This window comes from Danio aesculapii, chromosome 24 (assembly GCF_903798145.1).
Source record: "Danio aesculapii chromosome 24, fDanAes4.1, whole genome shotgun sequence".
In the NCBI taxonomy this organism is placed as follows: domain Eukaryota; kingdom Metazoa; phylum Chordata; class Actinopteri; order Cypriniformes; family Danionidae; genus Danio; species Danio aesculapii.
In genome coordinates this window covers 13,434,635-13,458,980 of record NC_079458.1, presented here as the reverse complement: position 1 = coordinate 13,458,980, position 24,346 = coordinate 13,434,635, and the positions used below count along the sequence as shown (strand labels likewise).

Here is a 24,346-nt window from a genome sequence, read left to right as displayed (position 1 = left end):
GCAATTATTCGAAATTCAGATTTAACTTCGATTTTGGCTCCCAACGATTATGAAAAAATGTTAATCGAGGTAAAACGATTATATCCCGCCCCTTTTTCAGCAGTAGGCGTTCCTCTGCACAGCTCAGTTTCACATGAAAATGAGTATAAGCATGTAATGTAACGTGACTTTTGTAGCATTTGACACATTTATTGATATGTATTCGATTCATTCATGTTTTTAAAAGCACGAAAGAGAACACATGCTGTTGTGTTTGTGTGCGCGCTCAACCTCACACACACAAACACACCATGTGGTCATCTTAGCGCCTAAATTGTTAAATACATGCAAAAATGTGTCAAAACATGGCGCTTAGTAATCACTCACATTAACCACGATTTATTGTGAAGAATTAACTAAACATAAAGAGTTAAGTATGAAACCGCATGTGGAAGAGAAAACGGAAATGGAACTGCGTGGCTCTTAAAGAGACAGTACACTATATTCCTGCTGCTGACTGTTTTAATTATTATTATTATTATTATTATTATTATTATTATTATTATTATTATTATTATTATTATTATTATTAATTAAACAAAAAAAAAGGACAAAATCAATCAGGATATTTATAAGGACTTTTGTAGCTTTAATAAGAAACAGATCAAATTTATTTCATACAGTGAAGATGCTTAAAGCAGAGTGATTCATTAATATATATATTTTGTTTTTATTCTATTTATTTCCTTTCCATAATTGCGAGAACTTTTTGTTATTTTGTTCCATTCTGCTTCAGTATTAACAATTGTGAAATAAAAACTATATATATATATATATATATATATATATATATATATATATATATATCGAGAGAGAGAGAGAGAGAGAGAGAGAGAGAGAGTTTTAAGACCATTATGAATGAAATTTGAGACTTTCACAGGGCAAAATGGTAAGGATTTTTTATAATGGCCAGTGGAAATATTTTTACTTGCCACATTAAAATTAAAATTCAGTATATTAAATACTGAATACTGAATAATATATAAATTCACATATTTTAAATAATGTCGAAACAAGCAAACTCTAGTTATATACATATTATTTTTTAGCATAACTTTTCTTTAAAAGAGGACAAGTTTTTAAAAATATAATAAATGTATGCAGAAATACATGGAGAACCTTTAAACAAATGTTTTTGTGAAGATGCAAAGAAGATAATTAAACCCTATTAGTAAAAAGAGCTAATCAATTTTACTTCTGTTGGATTGTTAGTTGTGCAGATTGGGTAGCTTTACATGGATATTTCAGACCTGTTTAAAAGTATTTCAGACCTACAACACCATACTTCAGTGAATTTAAGCCTGAAATTTAGTTGTATGATATTTAAAACATTTTAAGCCTTTAAGACCCTGCTGACAAGTTGAAAAAACACAATTCTTAAGGGTTTTTTTGAGGACAACTTAATTGTTTTATGTTCAATCCACTTAAAAACGATTAAAGTAACTTTATGGATTTGTGTTGAGACAACATAAAGGAATTGTGTGGAATCCAGCATTTTTTACAATGTAAATCGGTTTAGAATACTCAATCAGACATATTCCATCTATTTCCCATATTTAATTTGAGTATGCCTAGAATGCTAAATGTTTCCACCAGCCAGCTAATTCATCTGAAGCTCCAGAAATGATTATTCTTCTTCTTAAAGGAGCTGCTTGCGCTGCTTAGAGCCAGCATGCGCTTCTATTCTGAGCAGCTTTTGTCAAGGTAAGAGATAAGAGTGAGTATCAGAGGACTGTGAAGGCTGAGAGCGGGACAGGAAGGATCATCTTCAGCCTCAATCTCTTCTAGGCCACAGAGATCAGCATGTGTGTGTTTCAGTCTCTCTGAGAGTCTGCCAGCAAACAGCTCCACTTACAACCCTCCCTTTAAGAAACCATTGATAAGAAAAATGCTTTCGGAAACTGATAAGATGACAGGGGCGCGAGGGGTGCTGAACATTTGACTAGCTTCTGTCATCAAGATCAGGCGTTTGCTTGCTTTTTCAAAAAGAGGTTGTCCTTATCTGAACATTTTAATATTTGTAAATTGTTTTGTCTGTTAAGATATTATTTATACTCTGTAGCAATATATTTTAATTAGCATCTATTTATTTTATAAAATATTATTGAAAGCAAAATTATTAGCCTTACATATATACAAGAATAGGAGAGTGAAATTCAATACCTTTTAACACCCTTTTTAAGATCTTTTCCATACATTTTAAGACCTCGTCGTCACTTTAGGTTTCAAGCGGTAACATTGGAGACATTTTAACTTACAGTATAATTACTTAATACTGATTGTAAGAAACTAATCCTGAACTAAAATATTATTTATTAAATGAATATAAATGCTAATCCAGCAGGTGATGCCTATGTAAGAGCGGGAATAATGATGTTGCCTTGGTTACTGCAGTAAACAAAGCAGAGCAATCTAGCAATCGAATTCATAAACTGCAGCATCCCAATACTCGCAGATTAGATCCAGGCAAACATTAGCATACAACTATCCATTGCATAATCCAAAAAGATACTAAATGTAATACCAAGTAAAATAGCATTTAAGGCTTTTATGGGCTTAAACTTCTCTAAATTCATTTATCAGCTTTTAACACTAAGTCAAGGTGGATACCATGCTTATTGTGAAATCTGTGTTATTTTTTTTAAGTGCTGTTTAACACGGAGAAGATGAACACGTTTTTAAACCGAATACTTTTAATAACTAATTTCTAATAACTAATTCCTTTTGTACTTGCCATAATGACAGTACCTAATATTTTACAAGACACTAGTATTTAGCTTAAAGTAAAATTTAGAGACTTAACTAGTTTATTAGTTTAACTCTAGACAAGTTAGGTTAATTAGGCAAGTCATTGGACGACAGTGGTTTGTTTTGTTGCCAATGAAAAATAAAATGAGTTCTTAAGGGGGCTAATAGTATTGACCTTAAAAATAGGGTTTTTCTTTATTTAAAACCCGCTTTAATACAGTCAAACTAAAACATACCAGACTTTTTCAAAAGAAATATATTTTATAGGAATTATTATATATTATTATACAGTACTGAAAATGTCCTTGCTCCATTAATAGCACTTTCACTCTAATAAATGCTGCACTGGATTAGCATTATGGGATCTTGATCTTTCCTTCAAAAGCTTTTGATGTTGAAAGTATAAAAAAGTGAGGCTTTTTGACATTTTTAACACTTTAAAGTCATATATTGTGTTGTAAATGTATTATGTAGATGTGTTGTAAATTATAGTACCAAAACCTAGTAACAAACTGCCAGTACTTTTGCTGTTATCTTACAGACTTCTTTCTTGAACAATACCTTGACTAAAAACGTCACTGTGTAATCTGCAGTGAATTTTCAACATCAACAGTCAACAGAGTAGAGATAAAACTCCCATAATGCAATTCTCAACCTTAAACAGAAAACACCATGTGAACCACAAAATATGAAACATGTTAATGAATATATATTTGTTGACATTGTGGTTTCCACACAGTCAATTTGTGTTGGATTACGATAGCTTATGTTCAATCCACTTAATTTTGTAAAAAATAATAAAACAATTAAGTTATCCCAAACAAAACCTCAAGAATTGTGTTGATTCAACTCATTTTAAATGAATAGCTTGAACAAACAGCACACGTCATTTTTTGGGTGTGGAAAACACCTAATGGTTTTGCCTTTAACTGTATATGTTTAACGTAGAATCCAAACGAAAGGGTCACTGTCAAAATGTGCATATATAATCATTATATTTTACTCACCCACAAAACTCTGTTTCTTGGTCTCCCACAGGGGGGCAGCTCGGACTCCATTGGCCACCAATGCAAAAAAGGCCTTTTTAACCTAAAACCAGAAGAATAAAAACATTTGTTTTTAAATCCCATGTTAATATTTTTGTGCTACCAGTGACAGACAGAGGGCACTGTTTATGCAAAGCACCTCAGATAAAGTGGAATGTAAATTCTTTATCACCAAAGCTGTTTTTGCACTCAAGTAACAAGCCTTCACAGACGAGCATGAGTTTTTAATTAAAATCATTTCTTTTCTTTCCTTTAAAACGTTTTTAAAATCCAGCCACAAGCTAAATTTTTTACACATAAATTACTGAGGTATTTCATAACAAAAAACGATGACTGTCACTTTGCTATACATCAGTAACACATTACAGGGTATTTCCTATATAGTGAATTACAAGGTGGCCACCTCAAGCGAATTTTGTATCACCTCCTCCATTAGACAAAAATCAGGCAAACAGCCACAGCTACTGACAGACCCCAAATGTCATGTATTTAAATACATTTAATGTTAGCTTTTTAAAAATAAGATGAGGTTTACCTGATAAAATTACAATAATAATGCAACATGTGTTAATTTCAAGAAGCAAATATTATCAGAATGATCAGAATACCACCACCACCACCTTTTTGTGCCAGGAAAAACCCTGCATTATTATTATTATTATTATTATTATTATTATTATTATTATTATTATTATTATTATTATTATTATTATTATTATTAAAATGTAAAAATTAACATTTAAAAAAAGGTTTCAGCTTATATATGGATATGTTAATGTTTAATTATTAATTATTTTATTCTAATAATTAAATTTTTGTTTTCCAAATGTTTATTGATCCCCCCACCCCCACCCCGACAATCAACTAGACAGCCTACAAAACAGCAAACATCCACACCCTTCTTATATACACATTTACACATTCAAATGACATAACTAGAAAATAAATAAATAAATAAACAAACGATGAATTGAAACATTGAAAACGGCTAATGACAAAATAACAAAAGCAGTAATACAATAAAAAAATGCATGTTTACACACAATTTACATAATATTCATATATGGTTCCCAAAAATAGTCAAAGTCCTTCTGCTTGCTTTTGATGATATAAGTTAATCTCTCCAGTCCAATACAGTTCAATATTTCTTTTTTCCACAATGCTATAGAAGGAGCATTCGTGTGTGTCCAGTATAATGATATTGCCCTTCTAGCTTGAAGAAAACCAAAATCCAAATTTTTTGTCTTTCCAATTGTAAGTTCCAGATCCAAACCAAGAATACAGAGCTTGGCATATAAAGGTATTTTAATATTAAACATTTCTGATATACATGTATATATCTCTTTATATAAAACTTTTGTATTTTAGGGCATTGCCAGAAGCAGTTATATAGTGTAGCTTTTTAACATTTAGAGCACACATCAGCAATATTAGCAGACATATGATGAAGTTTAACAGGGGTTATAAACGTTCTCATGAACAATTTACACTGAAGTAGTTTAAACCTGGTATTTGTTGTTTGTGTCTGAGCTTTCAAGCAAGTATAATTCCAGTCTGCTTCATCTATATCTACTAGCATATCTGTTTTCCAGGCATTTAATAATAATTAAATTGTTGGTATTTAAAATCAAGTGTATCCATTTTTGTTTTGTTCTGTAAGTTTTTGTTGTAAAGATTTTCACTTAACATTTAAAGGTTTTAATAAAAAAAAAAACACCAATACATTACATAAAATCACTTTATTAAAACAAACAAACATAGGAACACCATTGCGGGAAAAAACTGGTATAACTACTGTAATAATCCCTATGAAAAGCAAATAATGCATGTTAGAATGGGCCACAGTTTACTAGAATTCCTTCCCTATCTTTAAGCATAAACATACTCATCATGGATCCTCTACAGCATGGTACAGTAACTCAAGAATAACACATGCTCATAACCTGAGGTGGGCGACCAAGCCTGTATGAACCTGCAGAGCAAATATTTCCCTCAACAAAACTCTTGATTGCAACAGTTTGGAGCGCATATCAGGCTTAAATTCAATCCATGAAATTACTGAAATATGTAATCCTGTGGAATGTACTAACAAACATGTTGTAATTATCAGTATAAGCTAAAGTAGCACCCTGTGATTTCAGCAATGAAAATTACTTGATCAAGATCATTTCACAGAGCCAGCAAGGAAGATTTGTGTATGCAGATCTGTTCAAACCCTGTCAAAACTGCCAAAGAGCCAAACAAAGCATTAAAGGGACAGTTCATAACCCAAAAAATAACATCGTCTTCATTTAATCCTCCTCCACTTGTCATAAACCTGTTTGAATTTCTTTCACAAAAAAAAGGCACTTTTAAGAATGATGTGAACCGGTAGCCACTGAATAGACCCTTCATAGGCAGTTTGATTGACAGGTTATCCAGGCAACCCTAACAAGGGTTTCTGTCTGCGGACTGCAAGACAGGGCCGTAATATGAAGGACTGTAACATTAGTGGCATAACTTGCAGTTATCAAGATTGCATTGAACCATGCGAGATGTCACAACCAGATGTTGTTGGCAAAACCGCCTAAATACTTACAGGAGAACATTTTCACCAAACGTTTTCTCCAAATTCATCCACAACCAATTCATTTGATATATTATTATACTTCATTATTCATTTAGTAACTCTAAGCCACTTCACTCCTTGACTTCTTCATTCATTTTGACATGACAGTTAGCCTACTCAATGTCGCCTCTAGTGGTTAAAAATAACATTACAATGGCAAGCATGTCAAGTATTAAAGCCTCTGCAAATTGAATTGTGATAGTTCGGTTTAGGTTTGGGGACGGTATAGATGTTAATAACTAAAATGGTTTGTTCAGGTTTGGGGAAGGTGTAGGCGTTATTAACTGATGGTTGGGTTTAGGGTTGTGGTAGGTGTAGACATTAATAACGGTAATGGGTGGGATTATTAGGTGTGGTGTAGGTGTAGACGTTAATAACTGTGAAGGGTACAGCACCATCTTGCTGACAACAAAGTTTTGACATGTTGGTAATAATTTGGTATTATATTGGTAAGTTATGTCTCTACTACAAGTTATGCCCCTTCATGTTACGCCCCTGTCTTGCAGTCCACAGACAGACAAATCTCCATCATAACGCCGATATTCTGTGCCATATATTTGTAGATGTATTATTGTCTTGTTTGCTATGTCATAATTTGCATGCGTTTGGGATTTCTGTGTAAGGTAATCAATCTGAAACACTTTAATTGAATTCAAATTATCCAAACTTCCTATCGTTTTACATGTAGGCTATAGCTTCAATCTTTATTTTGTTTTCAAATACACTCACAAGCGGTTTATTACCCTTGTATGCATAATGCAGACCTTTATGTATGCTTTTGTCTCAATTCAGTGTTTAATTTGTACAGAAATCATTCACTATTTTCTGGGAAGGGCACAATTTGACAGGGGAGCAATGTGGCTGATAGTGAAAGCAGGTCTAACTTTATGAAGGTGGGCGGGACTTTGAAAAGCATTAATTCTGTAGGCATTTATCATTACTATAGCCCTATTCAAATGGAAATAGTTTCTTATGGGGATGCCTGTAAAAGAAAAGTCTCCAAAGCTTCTCATTGATTAAACACACGCTATCGGATCAAGATAATTTCACCTCATTAATTTCAACAGGCTTAAATCCAAATCCTGCAAATTACTCAAATATTTAACCTTGTGGAATTCGTTAACAAAAGCTGTAATTATCAGTACTAGCTAAGAAGAAACTAGCTAAGAACACTGCGCAAAACACAGACAGAATCATGCAAACATTTTTATTTTATTTATATCCAAGTGACTCCAAATTGTCTCTCAACTAAGAATAATTTCTGAGCCGATCCATTGAAACTCTGCCATGAAACCAAACAAAGCATTGATTGTGAAGTCTCAAAGGCGTTCTTTAATAAATCATGCATTCTCCCTCCTTGGTTGATGTTCCAGCCCAATCAGAGATTATGAAACATTAATGGAGTCTTGATGAGGAACACAATGAGTCTTTCCTCAAGGCTAGCTCTTCTACTATATATTGAAGTGGCTGTGAACGGTACACTGGCGTCTGAAGGCTAGTATATCACTATCGCTTTGAAGGTCAGTGATAAAAATAATTCCACACCTGACCCGATAAACCTCAGGATGTGTGTAGTAAAACTCAGAGAGATATTCAGCATGTACTGTTTTTATGTGCATGATAAACTGTAACAATTAACTAGGTGAAATGACACCCTCTAAAAATAGAAAATAGGGGCTAAAACAAGCTTTCTGTTTATAAAATGGAAAATATGACTGAAATTGGGACTGTTTTATATAAAAGTGCACATTTGCTGTGCATTTGGATGTACTGAAAAATAACCAAACAGTACGAAAATGTTACTTTTATATTATAGAGCTGTGGCAAAACATTGTTCAAAAAATGGTGTTGTATGCTTTACAAACAACTGCACTCTGTCAGCATCCAATGCCTTACAAATGCCACTTGAACCTAAAATAATCATAAATAAAAGATAAGACAGGTTTAAACAATTTACAAGAGTGTTTATGGTGAGCTGTGTTTACATTAATCTTGTTACATAAAAGCCAACTTGCATGTCTCAGCCGAACGCACAAGCTCTCATCTTTGTGAGCGTTTGAGTCTGCAACAGGGTCTGCTAGCCTAGAGCATTGCCTAGAGTGCCGTCTGCTAATAAAAACTAGCCTAGAACAGCATCTACTGTAAAAAAAAACAAATGCCTATAGCCCTACCTGCTGTTAAAAGACAAGAGTGACATTTGCTGTTAAAAACTAGCCTTGAGCAAAATTTGCTATTAAAAACTAGCCTAGAGCGCCATCTGCTGTTAAAAAACTAGCCCAGAGCACCGTCTGCGGTGGAAAAACTAGCCTAGAGTGGCGTCTGCTAGCCTAGAGCACCGTCTGCGATAAAAAACTAGCCTAAAGCGCCATTTGCTGTTAAAAACTAGCCTAGAGTGGCGTCTGCTAGCCTAGATCACCGTCTGCTGTTAAAAACTAGCCTAAAGCGACATTTGCTGTTAAAAACTAGCTTAGAGTGGCATCTGCTAGCCTAGAGTGGCGTCTGCTAGCCTAGAACAGTGTTTGCTGTTAAAAAACTAACCTAGACCATCACCTAGCGCACCATCTGCTCTTTAAAAATTAGCCTACAACAGCATTTGCTAGCCTAGCTAACAAATTCGCAAGAGCCTTGAGCATCGTCTGCTGTAAAAACTAACCAAGACCAGCGTCTGCTAGGCTAAAGCACCATCTGCTGTTAAAAACTAGCCTAGAGTGGCGTCTGCTAGCCTAGATCACCGTCTGCTGTTAAAAACTAGCCTAAAGCGACATTTGCTGTTAAAAACTAGCTTAGAGTGGCATCTGCTAGCCTAGAGTGGCGTCTGCTAGCCTAGAACAGTGTTTGCTGTTAAAAAACTAACCTAGACCATCACCTAGCGCACCATCTGCTCTTTAAAAATTAGCCTACAACAGCATTTGCTAGCCTAGCTAACAAATTCGCAAGAGCCTTGAGCATCGTCTGCTGTAAAAACTAACCAAGACCAGCGTCTGCTAGGCTAAAGCACCATCTGCTGTTAAAAACTAGCCTAGAGTGGCGTCTGCTAGCCTAGATCACCGTCTGCTGTTAAAAACTAGCCTAAAGCGACATTTGCTGTTAAAAACTAGCTTAGAGTGGCATCTGCTAGCCTAGAGTGGCGTCTGCTAGCCTAGAACAGTGTTTGCTGTTAAAAAACTAACCTAGACCATCACCTAGCGCACCATCTGCTCTTTAAAAATTAGCCTACAACAGCATTTGCTAGCCTAGCTAACAAATTCGCAAGAGCCTTGAGCATCGTCTGCTGTAAAAACTAACCAAGACCAGCGTCTGCTAGGCTAAAGCACCATCTGCTGTTAAAAACTAGCCTAGAGTGGCGTCTGCTAGCAAAAACTAGCCTAAAGCGACATTTGCTGTTAAAAACTAGCTTAGAGTGGCATCTGCTAGCCTAGAGTGGCGTCTGCTAGCCTAGAACAGTGTTTGCTGTTAAAAAACTAACCTAGACCATCACCTAGCGCACCATCTGCTCTTTAAAAATTAGCCTACAACAGCATTTGCTAGCCTAGCTAACAAATTCGCAAGAGCCTTGAGCATCGTCTGCTGTAAAAACTAACCAAGACCAGCGTCTGCTAGGCTAAAGCACCATCTGCTGTTAAAAACTAGCCTAGTGTGCCATGTAGAGTGCTGTCTGCTGTTAAAAACTAGCCTACAGCGCCATTTGCTGTTGAAAAAACTAGCCCAGAGCATCATCTGCGGTGCAAAAACTAGCCTAGAGTGGCGTCTGCTAGCCTAGAGCACCATCTGCTGCTAAAAACTAGATTAGAGTGGCATCTGGTAGCCTAGAGCAGTGTCTGCCATTAAAAACTAGCCTAGAGTGGCATCTGCTAGCCTAGAACAGTGTTTGCTGTTAAAAAAACTAACCTAGAGCATCACCTAGCGCAAAATGGCTAGGATGTAGTACGTCCCAGCTACATTCATATTGTATAGAACGTACTTTTCTAATGGCCGAGTAGTACGTTTAAATTCAAATGCAGTAGTAAGCGGTTTCGGACACAGCCTAAAGGTGTGTCCCAAATCACATACTTATGCACTATTCTATGCCATTTTTTTGTAAAAATATTGTAAGTAGTGTTCACACTGAAAACTAAAAGAATAAGTTTACTTTAAATACCCCGATGATGCACTTATTCAACAGGTAAAATGGTGTGTAATGATGAACACTTCACGCACTCAATGGCTGCAGCTTTGCTCATATAGCGAAAGGGGCGGCGCTATCGGGTGCTCATGTTGGATTACTTTAGTTATTTTGGTTTGTGAAAGCAAAATTCTCGAATGAGAGTGATTATAGCGCCTCCTGATGGTGAATGCGGTTATACTCATGGCAGGTATTATTTGGTAGTTTGGTCATTTATTTCACTAATATGGCAACCGTCAAACGTCGGTTTGTATTTCTGCTTGGTAAAAAAAAACTGTGGTCCATTTGGGACAACACTACATACATATACTATGCTGTTAAGTGTGTAGTTGCATAAGTACTTGGTGTATAATATGCCACTTGGGACGCAGCTTAAGGGTGCTTTCACACCTTTGAATCGATTCATTTGTTCCGAAACAGGGATTAAAATTGTTACATTGTTGCTCTTTGCTGTGTGAAAGCGAATCGCACCAAGAGCTAAGTTTCTAAACGGACCAAAAGAGCTAAAACATGTCACGTGTGAGTAAACTCTCCTCACATTGGTCAGAGTTTCAGGGTTTATTTTGCAGAGTCCCGCTCAGCTGTTGAGGGGGTGGTTTGGTGGTGTTTGACAAGGTGCGCGCGACGTGTCTGAAGAGCGAGGAGGAATGCGGTGGGGAGGGGTGAGAAGGGTGAGCGACGTATTGAGGACCGGGAGAGAGACGCACGATTTCCGGGTGATTATCACTCGTTTGCTGGCATTCGGGAGTCTCTGTGCATTTGCGGGAGACTCCCGAAACTTCCGGGAGACTTGGGATGTCTGGAATGAACTCCCTCCCTACGCATAATTCTCTCTTCATATAGTCGTATGCCAATTACATATCCATAAAACACTGTGATATAACCGGGCTCGGATCGCATTGCTTTCTTACTACAATCGATCCGCTTCAGAGTTCGTTTCAATCGAGCCGAGACCACCTCATTCAAGCAATCTCGGAGCGATTCTTTTGGTGCGGATGAGAGTGCGATTGCTGGATTCACATATGCCAAACGAACCGTGCTAACTGGGCAAACGAGACAGGTTCAGAAACAAAAGTCTAGGTGTGAAAGCACTCTAAGACTCAGGAATTTGCATTATAACACTGCTAAAGTCACTTTAAATTTTAAATGATATACACTGTAAAAACTGCTATAAAATTTACGGTATTACTGTAATTTTGGTTGCCAGCAATACTTTAAATTTACAAGTGCACTGTAAATAAATAATTACAATTGTGTTGTAAAACTACAGTAGAGTTGTAACTGTTAATTTACAATGAATTTGCAAATGATGTCAGTAATACTGTAAAATTTACAAGCACACAGTAAATTATTACAACCGTTCTGTAAAACAGTGCACTTGGAAACCAAAACTCCCAGTAATACTGTAAATTTTACAGCAATTTGTAACAGTATCATATTATTATAAGAAAACAAATATAATTATAAAAATATTATTTATTTTAGATAATGGAATGGAATAAAATAACTTGGAGACGTTTAAATTACTGTTCCTATATATAGATAAAATTAAAGAGCCCATATTATGGGTTTTTGAAAATGCCCTTCCATGTAGTGTGTAACACAGCTCTAAGTGAAGTGAAATATCCAGCTAAGGCTTAAATCTGTAAGTGTACAGTGTTTAAAACTATTGATTCATCTATAAAAGAGTCGACTCATAGTGCTTCAAACGAGTCGTCTTGATAACGAGTCATTAGGTGTTTCGCGATGACGCAGCCACGAAACACAAGCCTCGCCAGTAGTTACGCGCGCAAACCAGGGAGATTTGAAACCTGCGGCCCCGCCCACTAACACAGAAAAAACACTAGACACACACACACAGACGCCGCCGGTCGAATGAAGTCACGCTGTGCTCAGATGGATAATATTGACAGTCTCTACCCAAAGATGAGTTGTTAACCTGGTACAGTACACGCGGTTACTCTTTATATTCTCTTATCACATGTAAGCCACGTTAAAAACGTGACGCGTGCCGCTTTGTTTACGGATTTAACTTTAAAGGCTTTTGTGAGCTCGCGTTCCACTGCCGTTTGTCGTTGCTATGGCGATCGATCGTAAGCTAGGAGACAGGAGACTCGTGTCACTTTCCCTAGTTCTTCTGAGGAGCGTTGTGTGTGTGTGTGTGTGTGTGTGTGAGAGAGAGAGAGAGAGAGAGAGACTCGCGTCGCTTTCCCTAGTTCTTCTGAGGAGCGTTGTGTGTGTGTGTGTGTGTGTGAGAGAGAGAGAGAGAGAGAGAGAGAGAGAGACTCGCGTCGCTTTCCCTAGTTTTTCTGAGGAGCGTTGTGTGTGTGTGTGAGAGAGAGAGAGAGAGAGAGAGAGAGACTCGCGTCGCTTTCCCTAGTTCTTCTGAGGAGCGTTGTTAGTGTGTGTGAGAGAGAGAGAGAGAGAGAGAGAGAGAGAGAGAGAGAGACTCGCGTCGCTTTCCCTAGTTTTTTCTGAGGAGCGTTGTGTGTGTGTGTGTGTGTGTGTGTGAGAGAGAGAGAGAGAGAGAGAGAGAGAGAGAGAGAGAGAGAGAGACTCGCGTCGCTTTCCCTAGTTCTTCTGAGGAGCGTTGTGTGTGTGTGTGAGAGAGAGAGAGGGAGAGAGAGAGACTCGCGTCGATCTCCCCAGTTCTTCTGAGGAGGGTTGTGTGTGTGTGTGTGTGTGTGTGTGTGTGTGTGTGTGTGTGTGTGTGTGAAAAAAGCCTTACACTATGAAGCGCGTGTGCACTGTGACTACTTTTATATAGTTGATTACCAGCTGGGCATTTCACTCTGTCTCGTGCTGAAGCCTGTCACTGTCGACCAATCGCAGCAGGCTGTCATCGGTCCAATCAGTGCAGATTAGCTTTGCGCTGAGGAGGGGGTTGGGAACAAATGAATCGCTGAACGATTCATATGGGAGTCGTTGGGATAATTAGGTAAAAATAAATGCAGATTATAAGGACATCAAAGTGTTTTATGACCTTGCATGCATATTAGACTGTTGTTGGAGACCCTTACAACCTAAATATGACCCTATTTCATGTATAATATGGGCTCTTTAAGGGTCTAATTTTTCGATCTGTTTGACAACTTTTTCTTTTTTTTTTTTATGACAAATAAAAAATTTATTAAACATTAAAATTAAAATTAATTAAAATAAATCACTCCATTATCATTTTTATGAACTTTCAAGAATAAGTATTTTAAAAGTCATGGAAAATATGTCTGATGTAGGGTTTATGTTTTCAAATCAGATCCAGAGAGCTCTTACCTGCAGCGTTGTGTCGAAGACCACAAGTTTGGAGCTGGTAGGGACGATGTCATAGCACTTATGTGACTTCATAAACCGCATGTAAATGTCGCTCTCAGAATGTTCAACAGCTGTAAAGACACAAATAAATGAAAACACAGTCAGTCTGAGGGGAAGTGACATGTACGTGCATGAAGCCAATATGCTGCTTTCATGCTCTAACACACTTCAGAAGGCTGAGGAACTGATGCATTCATAATGAAAGCGTGTTGTCTTATTTAAATTAACTAATGAACATTAAACTGAACGACCTTTGGAGAACAAATGTTCCTTACTCAGCATATAAACAGAACAGAAGACTGAAAATAAGTGTCGTGATAAAACTCATTTGAAATTTTTTTAAATTTAAACATTTCCTTACACAAAGAGAAACGCTCAAACAAGAATATGATGTTATACGGCGTAAGGGAAAATATGAAGTACATTAAATCAAGTAATAATTAAAATAAATGTATCATATTCAGTGTATATACTTTATGCACACACACATAAGGAAAATATTTTGAGTCATATATCCAAATGCAATATAGCATGAACAGTCATATAATGACTCAATTGGTAATAATAAAAAATATTAAATTATTTTTCTATTCAATATACCCGTATAAACAACTTACATCATACTAAAATAAGACTAAAAAATTAAATATTTATAATATTTTCATAATGTGTATTTTCGTATCATTGCAAGTCATTATTTCACTATTTAATGTATGAGTTATCTTTATATGATTATACACTTATCCTTTTTTTAAATAAGTCAAATTATAAGAATGACAAAAATAATAGGAATAAAATGATGCAATCATCATCATCATCATCATCAAACAAATATTTTATACAATACTTGATACATTTATTACAGTAAAAAACATTAAAATATGATAATTGAATGTTATAACAATGACAATAGAATGTTAAACTATAATACTTATAATAATATGAATATAACAGTTCAATTTTCATCAACATCATCATCATAATCATCATCATATTTACATTATTATACAATACTTGACATATTTTAAATACAGTATAAAAATATTAAAATATGACAATAGAATGTGCATTAAACTTGAAGACTTATATTATAATATGAATATAACGATGCAATTATCATAATCATCATCATATTTACATTATTATACAATACTTGATACATTTTATACAGTATAAAAATATGACAATAAAATGTACATTAAACTATAATACTTATATAATAATATGAATATAAATGATGCAATTATCGTCATCATTATCATCATCCTACTCCTCATTATTATACAACGCTTGATCCATTTTATACATTATAAAAATATAAAAATACAACAATAGAATGTACATTAAACTAGAATACTTTTATAATAATATGTATATAACGATGCAATTATTATCATCACAAATCAAATTGACATCATTATACATTTTATATAGTAAAAAAATATTAAAATATAACAATAGAATGTGCATTAAACTTGAAGACTTATATAACATTACAATTTGTTTATTATTATTATTATTATTATTATTATTATTATTACCAACATGAATGGTATATTTATTACACTCAATACATTTATACTGTGAAAAGAAACATTAATATTTATTTAAAAAGTATGTAGATTAAATATATTTTTATACTTAATATAAAATTATTTACCATCAATTATTCATTCATTTTCTTTTCGGCTTAGTCCCTTTATTAATCTGGGGTTGCCCCTTCGGAATGAACCGCCAACTTATCCAGCATATGTTTTAAACCATAGAAGCCATTCCACCTCCAACCCATCACTGGCAAACACCCATACACTCCCATTCACACACATGCACTATGGACAATTTAGCTTTTAAATTCACCTATTGCGCATGTCTTTGGACTGGAAACCGGAGCACCCAGAGGAATCCCACACCAACACAGGGAGAACATGCAAACTCCACACAGAAATGCCAACTGACCCAGCCAGGACTCGAACCAACGAACTTCTTGCTGTAAGGTGATTGTGCTACCCACTGCACCACCATGAGGCCCCCCATTTATTATTATTATTACTATTATTATTATTATTATTATTATTATTATTATTATTATTATTATTATTATTATTATTATTATTATCACCAACATGAATGCTATCTTTATTACACTTAATACATTTATACTGTGAAAAGAAAGTATTTATATTTATTTTAAAATTGTGTAGAATAAATTTTATATTTCATATTTATATATGAAAATTATTTACCATTTACTATTATTATTATATTATTTTAATATTTTATCTCTGTAATATGGTACTTAAGCATTAATACAGTCAAAAGAAAACATTGGGAAGTAGATAAGAATGACAACATTAAATATTTTTAAGATTCAAAAATACTGCAGCTTTAATATTTTCCTTTAACCAAAATAAACATAATCTGGAGAAGCCTCTATTAAAGCCACGGTTAAGAGCTGTATTAGATCTGGCAGTGCGACACAAACGTGTGCCATGAACTCACTGAACTGTGGACTCTGATGCCTCTCTTGTTCCTTTCAGCAGCATCCAGCCTAATGTCACCAGTTGCCATGGTAATTCTTAGAGTAGTATCTTAGACACCGAACTGCTTCTTCATGAGCCGTCTAGACTGAAAACAACACTGAAATCTTTCTCAAAGCTCCAAGTTCATCCAAGGAGACCTCGGTCTACGATTACACCAGTGCTTTTTTCATTTAAACACAAAATTGGCTACGATTATGATCGTCCTCCACACGACATTGAAAACTGAAATTTATATTGTACAACTGCTGAAGAGTCAGTTTTAGTTTGAAAACTTCAGGGGTTTTGTTTCAGGTGCTGTTTGCATTTTAACGCTTCTCATCCAGACCGGCATTTTTATTGTGTTTTTAAAATGATCTCTGTCCACACTATGCAGCCTGAAACCAATGACTGTATAAAATATGGACGACGCAACAGCGCCATTTCCCATTAAACCTTTTGAAGGCAAAACGCCTCGTGATGGGCACAAACAGTCGCAAAAGACTGCTGAAATTGGAGCCTGGGCATGCGCAGAAGGATTGCCTGATGGAGCCAAAGGAGGAGCAGCAGAATAGAGCTTCCAACCAAACGCTTATACATCAAATCAACCACGCCCCCGAACTTCTCCCATGACCGCCGGTCTCTGCACTATAACAAAGGCTCGCTAATGTAAATATAAGCACTTACATTTAAAAACACGTAATAATATATTATTTAAAAACTGTGTGATGTAAGCCGTTATAATTTAATGAAAACAATACATGTCGGACTGCAGAAACAAATTATCTTTCATATACTCTAGTTTGAGTTAGACTAATAGGAGCACAAAATATATTTCTCTTATAACAGGGTTGTTGGTATTCGTTATGTTCACAGGGGTAGAAATAACACCTCTAAAATATGAACAATAACATATTAACAACACATTCATTTTTAGAAAGGGTTTTATTTTTAATTAGCAAATCAACAAGACCCAAAATATACACACAATAGATAACGATGTACCATGCGGGAAAAATCGTGTGTTTAAAAGATAAATACAGCAAGATTTCTAAAGATCAACAGGATATTTACACATCCCAACCCTGCATTGTATAAAATAATCCTCGTGAATTTGTACAAAAAAATAAAAAGTATTTATACTGTACATCAACTGATGCCTATCAGCTGCTGCAACATCGCTTCTACATTGTTTATCATTTTTTGCCTCCGTTTTCATTTGGCTTATTCCGTGCCTCAAATATATCTGGCAAAGAGGAATTTACACTAATTTTAATGTTTATTAGGAGTTTTCAAATAAAAAGCCAATGGTAAATGATGTATATAAATAATATATAACATTTACAGCTTTATTTGTTATTTAAGATTTGCTTTCTAGAACATTAATATTTTATAACAGCAAATTCAGTAGGTTAACTCAATAACATGCCAAAACTCAAAATTTAGAGACGTCCTTTAAATCAAGTTCAAATAACCTTACAGGAGACCAATGTAGGTGTCAGCTAACATTAGTTTTGTCTTCCTAATTATTATTTTAGACCCATAAAGAGAATTACTGCTAGATAGTAATCACCTGTACTTTCCCCATCATAGTAACATAAATTTGTTTACAATGTGTCATTTATTGTGCAGTTTTATTGTTATTTTTATTCCTAATTCTTGTGCATTACAAAATATATTCAATTTTATTATTATTTGTTCAATACTTGCGCAATCAATAAACGTTTATCATTTATTTATTTTGTCCTTTGTTTGATTATTTGCGATATTGGATATGTATGCTGTTTGCATTTTATTCAAAGGTTAAACGCAGCGCCTACACTTTGCATTTACATAGTAGCCTGCGTTTGCTGTTATAATCAACACAAATGGTTGCAATAACGTTAACAAAGGTGAGGTTTTATATTTTAAAGATTTAAATTGCGCCAGCTCCGGGCTGCAGCGCACATTACTCGCGGGTCGATTCCGGCTCAGATGTGGCAGCGTCGGCTCACTAACGGCCACCGCATCTGGAATCGGGCAGTGAGTAGGTACAGTAGACGGTGTCTGGCCGAAGGGCTCCGGTAGGTGAGAATCTAGCCGGAACTGACCCGAGTGTATTTTGCTATCTGGGTGGTTAGGCGTGTATCAGCAAACTAATAAAGCCCGATAAAGCCCTGACCTTACCGAATAAACAATGTTCCACCAGATCCTGTACAGTATGTCAGGAACTATAGTTTACTGCTTAACAACTCATTTTATCATGGTAAAATAACACAGAAATCAAATAATAACACTTCAGTCTCCTGCTGAAGCTCAGACGTCTTCTTTGAGAAACTGTCAATCAGAAGTGTCAATCATGATAACACGCCCAGCATTACATTACTGCTAAAAACAAACTGCTTACAGAAATGAAGATCTGCACCTATATATCAGCACAATAACCTGTGAATAATTGACCAGAACCAAATTTCGGGACATTTTATTGCAAGTGTAAATAATTTTTTTTTATTTGGGCTCAAGTCTCCTTCATTAACACGGATGAGGCAGGCTTTATGACTTGTACTGCAGCCAGCCACCAGGGGGCGATCTAACAGCCCCTTTGATAAACTGTGTATGTATAGTTTGCGAAAACTGTCAGAAAGCTCACCCTGTGCTTACTTTACTTAAAATGACAACGTTTTGTTTGTTTTGGGCGTCACGGTGGCGCAGTGGGTAGCATGATCGCCTCACAGCAAGAATGTCACTGGTTCGAGCCTCCTTCTCCAGTAACAATTGCTAGCTTGACATCTTGACATGTCTTCACTCTCAGAACTAAAGGTACAGGAGATGTGACTGGGGCAGTACCTTCTTAAAAGGTACATATTTGTACCTGAAGAGTCCACAATGGTACCTCAAAAGGTACTTTTTAGGGTGCACTCACACTATGCTATCAGAACCGTGCCCAGGCACTTTTCCCGGTTCATTTGAGAAGTGTGAGTGCTCTGAATTGGACTCAGGCGCAGTTCAGTTAACCGGCTCTGGCCCGGTTGGAAGAGGTGTGCCAGAGCGCAGTTTAGTTGGGCTTTGGCGTGGTTTGCTTGTAGTGCTAGTCCAAAGAGCACCTGTGCCCGAAACTGAAGACCCGACGTCACTTTTAAGGGACTGCTTCATATGGATTTATTAATCATTCTTGATTGTCAATAAATACAAACTGTCATAGTTTATTAAAGACACAAACTCCTTACTGCACGTCAGCTGCACCTTCAGCTGCACTTTCTAATACCTGCAGGACTTTTATGATAAGTTATAAGCCTCAAAAGTGGTGGATCTGTTCGACAAAATATTTGTCACTCTATATTGTCACTGCATACCAAATGACTAAAACGATACAACCAAAGAAATCTCCACTGTGCCGAGTGAGAGTGCTTCTCTTCCTGTTAAACTGTTGCATCATCGATGATGTAAGCGTGCTCAGGTTCAGTAGGTAAAAAGGGGAGAGAGGACAATCGCGCTTCGGCACGGTTCAAGGCAACTGTTCCTAGTGTGAGTACACCCTTAGGTACATTTGGGCACTAATATGCACCTTTGAGGTACTACTCTGGACTCTTTGGGTACAAATATAAATGTGAAAAGGTACTGCCCTAGTGACAGCTCCTGTACCTTCATTTCTGAGAGTGTTGACATGGGGTGCTTTCACATCTGTGGTTCGGTTCAGTTGGTCCGGACCAAGGGCAACAAATGATAAATTATAGCATTTTTCAGCCGTTTTTGGGTCCTTTTCACACCACACTGATTGCTTTGGTCCAAACCAGTTGAAAAGAACCAAAATGCAGTCATGTGACAAAATCCACATCACTCATTGGCCAGATGTTATTGAATGCATTTCCTAAATTGCTTTTCGACTGGTCAGAATTAACATGTGGGAAAATGCCAATAGAACTCCCGCAAGTAAACAAACAGGCAGACACAAAATGTCGCTGCACTGGCTGATTGTATCCCTGGTCAAAGTATCCTATATAGTTCGTATACATCACTTTAGACAAACTATACATTTCGAGAATGAGGCGCAGCTGCGGCTGGAAAACAATGTTTAAAGGCATTGCAAACGGCGTAGGCGTTAGGAGGAGCCATGAATTAATTTAGTTAAACTGCGACATGGTCATCTTCCAGAAATATTACCAACGATTACTCAGGTAATGTTTTCCCTCTCTCTCTCGGTTTAAAACTGTTGGTAAAGCGCTGTCAACAAGTATTTTTCCCCCAAACTCCTTAAAATGGGACAGCGCATCCAACTACGGCAGCTGGATTAGTCTAAAAGGCGCAGTACTTTTTGCGGTTTGTTTTAGTTTGGATCATGTTCTCACCACAAACGAACCGCTCCAAAGTTTGTTTGAAAGGGTACAGAGACCACCTCTTCAAGAAGGTCTCAGTACTCTTTTTTTGGTCCGCTTTTGGTGCGATTGCTACATTCACACCTGCACCAAGATGGAAAATTTACTCTAGTGCAATTCAACCGAACGATATAATTCAGGTGTGAAAGTACCCATAGTGCTCAGAATATACGAGTAAGATCTCGAGATAACGAGTACCCCTCACAGATCTCTCTTGTGAATTAATATTTTTTTATTGGATGCTTTACAATAATATATTTGTGCATATACATTAGATTTGTCAGTAGTAAAGCCAAAACGAAAACTAAACTAGTTTTTTTTTTTTTGCAATAACTCCTTTGAATTTAAATTAAATTTTTATTTTGCCATTCCTAAAGATGGAAGGGGACCAAACTCTTATTTAATGGATTTAACGGTTAAATCAAATTATTTATTCACAGAGAAATGCATAATTAATTACTTATTTTCAGATTTTCATCTTCCTCTGAATATAAATCAAAGCATGTGCTTTTTTCCTCTGAACCCAATTTAATAATTGTTTGTTTATGATAAATAGCTTTAGAACTATATTTAATAACTATACATTTAGGCTAGATTTTGTACTATAAGTTACTGTTAGCTTCTGACATGTGTTTTAGTACAGTAGTGTGGATGAAGATCTTTTCTGAAACACAGTGGAAACGTCAGCCTGGATGAGGATCATTTTTATTCAAATGAAAACACACCATTATAAACAGCCTCGGAGCACATCTGCACTCATATTCTCGACACCTTTGCTGACTATTTCAGCAAAGATCCATCAAAAACACCAGTGGATAAAACAGCTGTTACTGTCTACTACTTGAAGTTCATATGCACTAGCTTGACAGTTTCCACAAAGAACCTGTATTTTAACTATGCCCTTATAAAGTTAACATCGGATTAACAGCCCTGTCCATCTATAGTGTTTTATCAGTATGTGATGGACTGCAACACATCTTTCACCGTGTCAGCCCACAAAAAGCAGCCAATACAAAGTGTGTAGTCTCACTAAGTGTGGTGTGGTTAATAAAAGCCTGGTGTTCAAAGTATTTCTCACCATTGCTTCAGCTCCGCGCAGTTTAACACCACTGGTTGTTGTCAAAGAATAGCCTTGCAGCAGGTCTAGTATTAGCTCATGGAAACGATTAAAATAGGACAGTCCAGCAGCTGCTGCTCCAGAGGAAACTGGATTTGAAAAACCACAGCAGAAAGGCTTGAAATTAAAATATGTGAACTTTTACTAGGGATCGTTCATCTAAATATTTTAATTTTTTATTAAATAATAACTAGTAAACATTAAGGGATGTTCAATAAATCAACTGTTCTTTTTGTTGAACTCATCCATTTGGATTAATTTGACAGTCAAATCAATTGTGTCTAATAATAAAATCTGTGCAGTTAAACTACATTTCCCATGATGCATATGAACAATTCCACCAATCAGAGGGTTACAGCAAACAAAATGCATCAAAAATCCTTTAGCTCCACCTACAATGTATAAAATGGCCGTCTAAAATTAAGTTGGATCAAACCAATCTTACGAGTCATATGACTGAATTTGAACCAACTAAATTAAGTTATATTAAAGACAGGGTTTCCGCAGGTTTCACCAAGTCAAATTTAAGACTTTAAGACCATGAAGAATGAAATTTCAGACTTATATAGAGCTAAACGCCAAAGATTTTAATGGCCAGGCAGAAAAAATTTTTTTTACTTGCCTCATCAAAAATCTAATTATAATTAGTTATTTCTTAGCCACATATTTTAAATAATATGTCAAAACAAGCAGACCCTAGTTGTATACACAGTTTTTTTCTTTCAAGTTTATAAAAAATAAATTTAAATTGAAAGCTACATGTATACACAGCAGACTGTTAAAATATGAGTTATAAATAGAGTTTTGCTAAAAGTTATTGAAATGTATTGTTGATGAGTGGATGTGTGGTGGATTGATTATGTAGCTTTACATAAACAAAAGAAAACTGAGACCGGTTTAAAATGATTAAAGACCTACACAACAATATTTCAGTGAACTTAAGACTTTTTTTAAGATCTAAAATTTTGTTTTAGAAATTTAAGACTTTTTAGACCCCGCAGATACCCTATAAACAGCTTGTAAAAATTATATTAAGTTGAAAGACGATTAACTTTTGATAAGTTATGATTAACATATCATGTTGTCATGTCTAATTAATCTTTTTTTTTTTTTGAGTACACGCCATCAAAATATATAATATTTGTGTATTTACAGTGCTCAGCATAAATACGTACATCTCATTTTAAAAATGAATATTTTTATCCATTTCTCAGTAAATATAGATAATATATTTTGATGTATTTGATCAAAACAGATTTATTAAATGGATATAAACAGTGTTTCCTCTAGGATTTTTTCCAGCTGTGACGACAGCCTCTGTTGGGCTTTTTACACAGATCTACCAACTACCTGTGGCGTTATTTCAATGACAAATGTCGTGAGCGCAGTACTACAAGTCGAGATCGCATTCATGTAATACGAGCATGTGAATGTGTGCGCCGATTTCTTTTGTTCATGCACAAAACTTCTTGCACGTCCTCAAATATACAGTAAGCTGCTCAAGTGTAGATTTTCTTGTGCGCTCCCAAATAAACGCTGCTGAAGTGTGGTTTAGAGCATTTATGTAACGAGCATGTCTCCAACATTTATTAGATTTGCTAGGAAATGTCTCCAATAGGTCTACAGAGCAGCATTAATGCTTCATTAAGTAAAAAGAGACGGCTATAAACTCCAGCAAGACAAAGTCATTGTATGCAGAACCACAGACCTTTATCTATAAATAAAGTATAATTATGGAAACTCTGTTCATCATATCTGAAAGCTACGTCGAGTTTTCTAGCCTCACGCATCACGCACCTGTCTGTCAGTCAGTCATTCAGCACGTCACAAATAACGCACAGCACTACGATTACAGAAAAGTTTGCGATGTTATAATATTCACTTACCTTTTAATACGTTTTGGTGCGATTATAATCCGCTATTTAAAAAAAAAAACGACTGAATATTTTGAATGAGAAGCTGTAATGTAGCCGTGATTATTCCTCATTCCTCTGATAATTCCTCATTATCTGGCGCCAAATATCAACAGTAAAAACTGAATTTGTTGTGGTAGGAGAAGCTGCGTGAATCTTTTCTTCATTTAATAAATGACTTGCGTCTCAGAAGGCAATCCTGACATGCAGTGAACGTGCGGTGGTGTCTGAAGGCGTGAAACACAAAGCACAGACTCTTTTGACAGTTCTGGAGATCATTAATAGTGTAATATAACACTAATACTGAAATGGTGAGGGCGTTTTAGAATGACCAAAACAACATTTTAAATGTTTTACAATGTGCTCAGCCTGCGGGTTTATCCATTCGCACACATTTTCATCATCACATGACCTCTTATAACAAAAATCACATGAATTTTTTTTAATGCGCATACTGGGATTTGTACGGAATTTGAAGTGTTTTCATTGCAGTTTATGCTCATTTTCAAAATTTATGTGCATCTTGCCGTTTC

At 35.8% G+C, this 24,346-nt stretch overlaps 1 protein-coding gene across 3 annotated transcripts in view; it reads right to left on the bottom strand.

Annotated features, from left to right (window-relative positions):
• Nucleotides 1-24,346, bottom strand: part of prkag2a (protein kinase, AMP-activated, gamma 2 non-catalytic subunit a) — a 124,914-nt gene that overhangs the window by 26,100 nt on the left and 74,468 nt on the right. For all 3 annotated transcript variants that reach the window (XR_008835975.1, XM_056450918.1, XM_056450919.1), the window contains 2 exons: nt 13,877-13,986; nt 3,795-3,876 (listed from right to left, as the gene is read on the bottom strand). Coding sequence is in view for 2 of the 3 variants with exons in the window: in XM_056450918.1 (XP_056306893.1) it covers nt 3,795-3,876; nt 13,877-13,986 (192 nt within the window). In the remaining variant the exon portion in view is untranslated. The remainder of the gene's footprint in view (nt 1-3,794; nt 3,877-13,876; nt 13,987-24,346) is intronic.